This window comes from Vitis vinifera, chromosome 4 (genome assembly GCF_030704535.1).
Source record: "Vitis vinifera cultivar Pinot Noir 40024 chromosome 4, ASM3070453v1".
NCBI lineage: Eukaryota > Viridiplantae > Streptophyta > Magnoliopsida > Vitales > Vitaceae > Vitis > Vitis vinifera.
Window position 1 is genome coordinate 17,365,780 of NC_081808.1, and position 2,195 is coordinate 17,367,974.

Consider the following 2,195-nt stretch of genomic DNA (forward strand, 5'->3'; position numbering starts at 1 on the left):
GCACGTTCCACCAACTGCTCAACGTGGTGGCAAGAGCAACGTGGTTTGATGGAAGCCACTTTTATAAAGTTTTTAGAAAATGGTCCCGAACTCGCTCTGCTGTTATCTTTAGAATATACACCATCAAAACAAAAGAGAGATTAGAGTTTGGAAATCAACACTTCACCAATTACAGAAAGCTAAACAATGGTTAGAGGTAAGTATGATCCTAAATTCACTTTCATTTTTCAAAAATGATTTTTAATGGTAGAAGTTTCGTATGCTTGGATTGATTATTTTGCATGAAATCTTCTCACAGGAAGTGCCTGTATATGTCCCGAATTCAAGCACCATTTGAATGGGGTTGAACTTGCACACTCGATTAGTATGAATCCCCACAAATGGCTCCTCACCAACATGGACTACTGTTGTCTATGGATTAAAGAACCAAAGCTATTTGTGGATTCATTATCAACTGCTTCTGAGTATCTGAGGAACAATGCAAGCGAATCAAAGAAGGTCATAGACTACAAAGATTGGCAAATAGCACTAAGCAGAAGATTCAGGGCCATCAAAATTTGGGTGGTGATTCGAAGGCATGGCTTAGACAACCTCATGTTCCATATACGCAGTGATGTAAACTTGGCCAAGCGATTTGAGACACATGTAGCCAAAGATCCCAGATTTGAGGTTATGGTGCCGAGAAGGTTTGCACTGGTGTGCTTCAGACTGAGGCCCAAAGAAGAAGGGGAGGGCACAGAGCTGAACTTAAGGCTACTAATGGCTGTCAATGGAAGTGGAGGTGCATTCATGACTCATGCAGTGGTGGGTGGGATTTATATCATACGCTGTGCAATTGGGTCCACGTTGACTGAGACTAGGCATGTTAATAGTCTATGGAAGCTCATTCAGGAAAAGGCTCAACTCGTACTAAAGGAGTCTGGTTTGGCATTGGAGGAATACCAGTAGCATAATTATTTACTTTGTTGGGAATAATGCTTGTCTTATTCCCATTTTCGAAGGATGTGATGATATATGGAAAATAATTGATCTTCAGTAGAGATCATATCATAATAAGAATTAAGAGTGTATGTGGGTGGTTTATGTTAATTATAAAATACACAAAATAAATAATAAGAGAATTATGCAAAATGATTTATTGAACTAAAAAAAGATATTAAAAAAATAATTTTCAATATATTTCAAAGGATTTTGAAGTAATGACTTCAATTTATTTATTTACATAAAAGAATCAATTTATCTTTTCAATTTCATTTGTATTCAATTTTCAAAAAGGTTATTTACACTTATTGTATCAAAAGAATTATCAAAAGAATTTATTACAAAATTTCAATTTGGGTACAAAAATTATTTTTACTTGCTTTTACTAGAAAATAGTGAATTTTTACAATTTTATTTACAAAAGTATTTTGATTCATTTTCATTTTAAAAAAAAAGTGATTTATACAAATTATTTTAGAAGACATAACTTTATTTGAAAAAGAAATTTTAATTAAAAAGAAAAAAAAAATTAAATCCTCAATTTTTGAAAAATACTTTTAATCCCATTTTAATTAAGGAAAAATAATTCATTTAAAAAAATATTTTTTTTGGACAATTTTATTAAAAATTAATTTTTGGGACAACTTTATTTACAAAACAATTTTTGGACAATTTTATTAAACAAATAAATTTTTGGACAATCATTATTAAAAACAATTTTTCAAAATTCTATTAATTTTTTTTTTGGATTTTTCTAAAAGCAATTTTATGAATTTTTATTAATAAAAAAAACTTTCTTTTATTTAAAAAGAATATTTTAAAATTATTATTTTATTAAAACATATTTATTGAATTCTTCCTCTCATTTAAAAAAAATTTCTAGTTTGCTCGATGTTAAATTCTATACACACTCAATAAATATATATGAATGAATACTTACAAGAACTAATAAAAATAAAATCAAATAAAAGTGATAAATAAAATATGTACCAAAATAAACTTACAACAAGCTCAATGTCTTCTGACAGCTTTTCTAATCTCACTTTCTTCTATAAAATTTTATGCTCCACGTGTCATCAATTCATACTCAGCCAAAATGTAAATATTCAGAGATGTACAAAATTCCAAACAAATATTCAAACCCAAATTCAAATTTCAAATTAGTCCCATAAATTTCACCAATTAAAAATTGGTCAAAATTAACAAATATAATT

General features: G+C 29.0%; 1 protein-coding gene across 1 annotated transcript; it reads left to right on the forward strand.

Annotated features, from left to right (window-relative positions):
* The first annotated feature begins 396 nt into the window (after positions 1-396).
* Positions 397-948, forward strand: LOC100247842 (phenylacetaldehyde synthase-like). Its single transcript, XM_002273811.2, has one exon. It carries the CDS (start codon positions 397-399, stop codon positions 946-948), a length of 552 nt encoding a protein of 183 aa, XP_002273847.2.
* Positions 949-2,195: the final 1,247 nt, after the last annotated feature.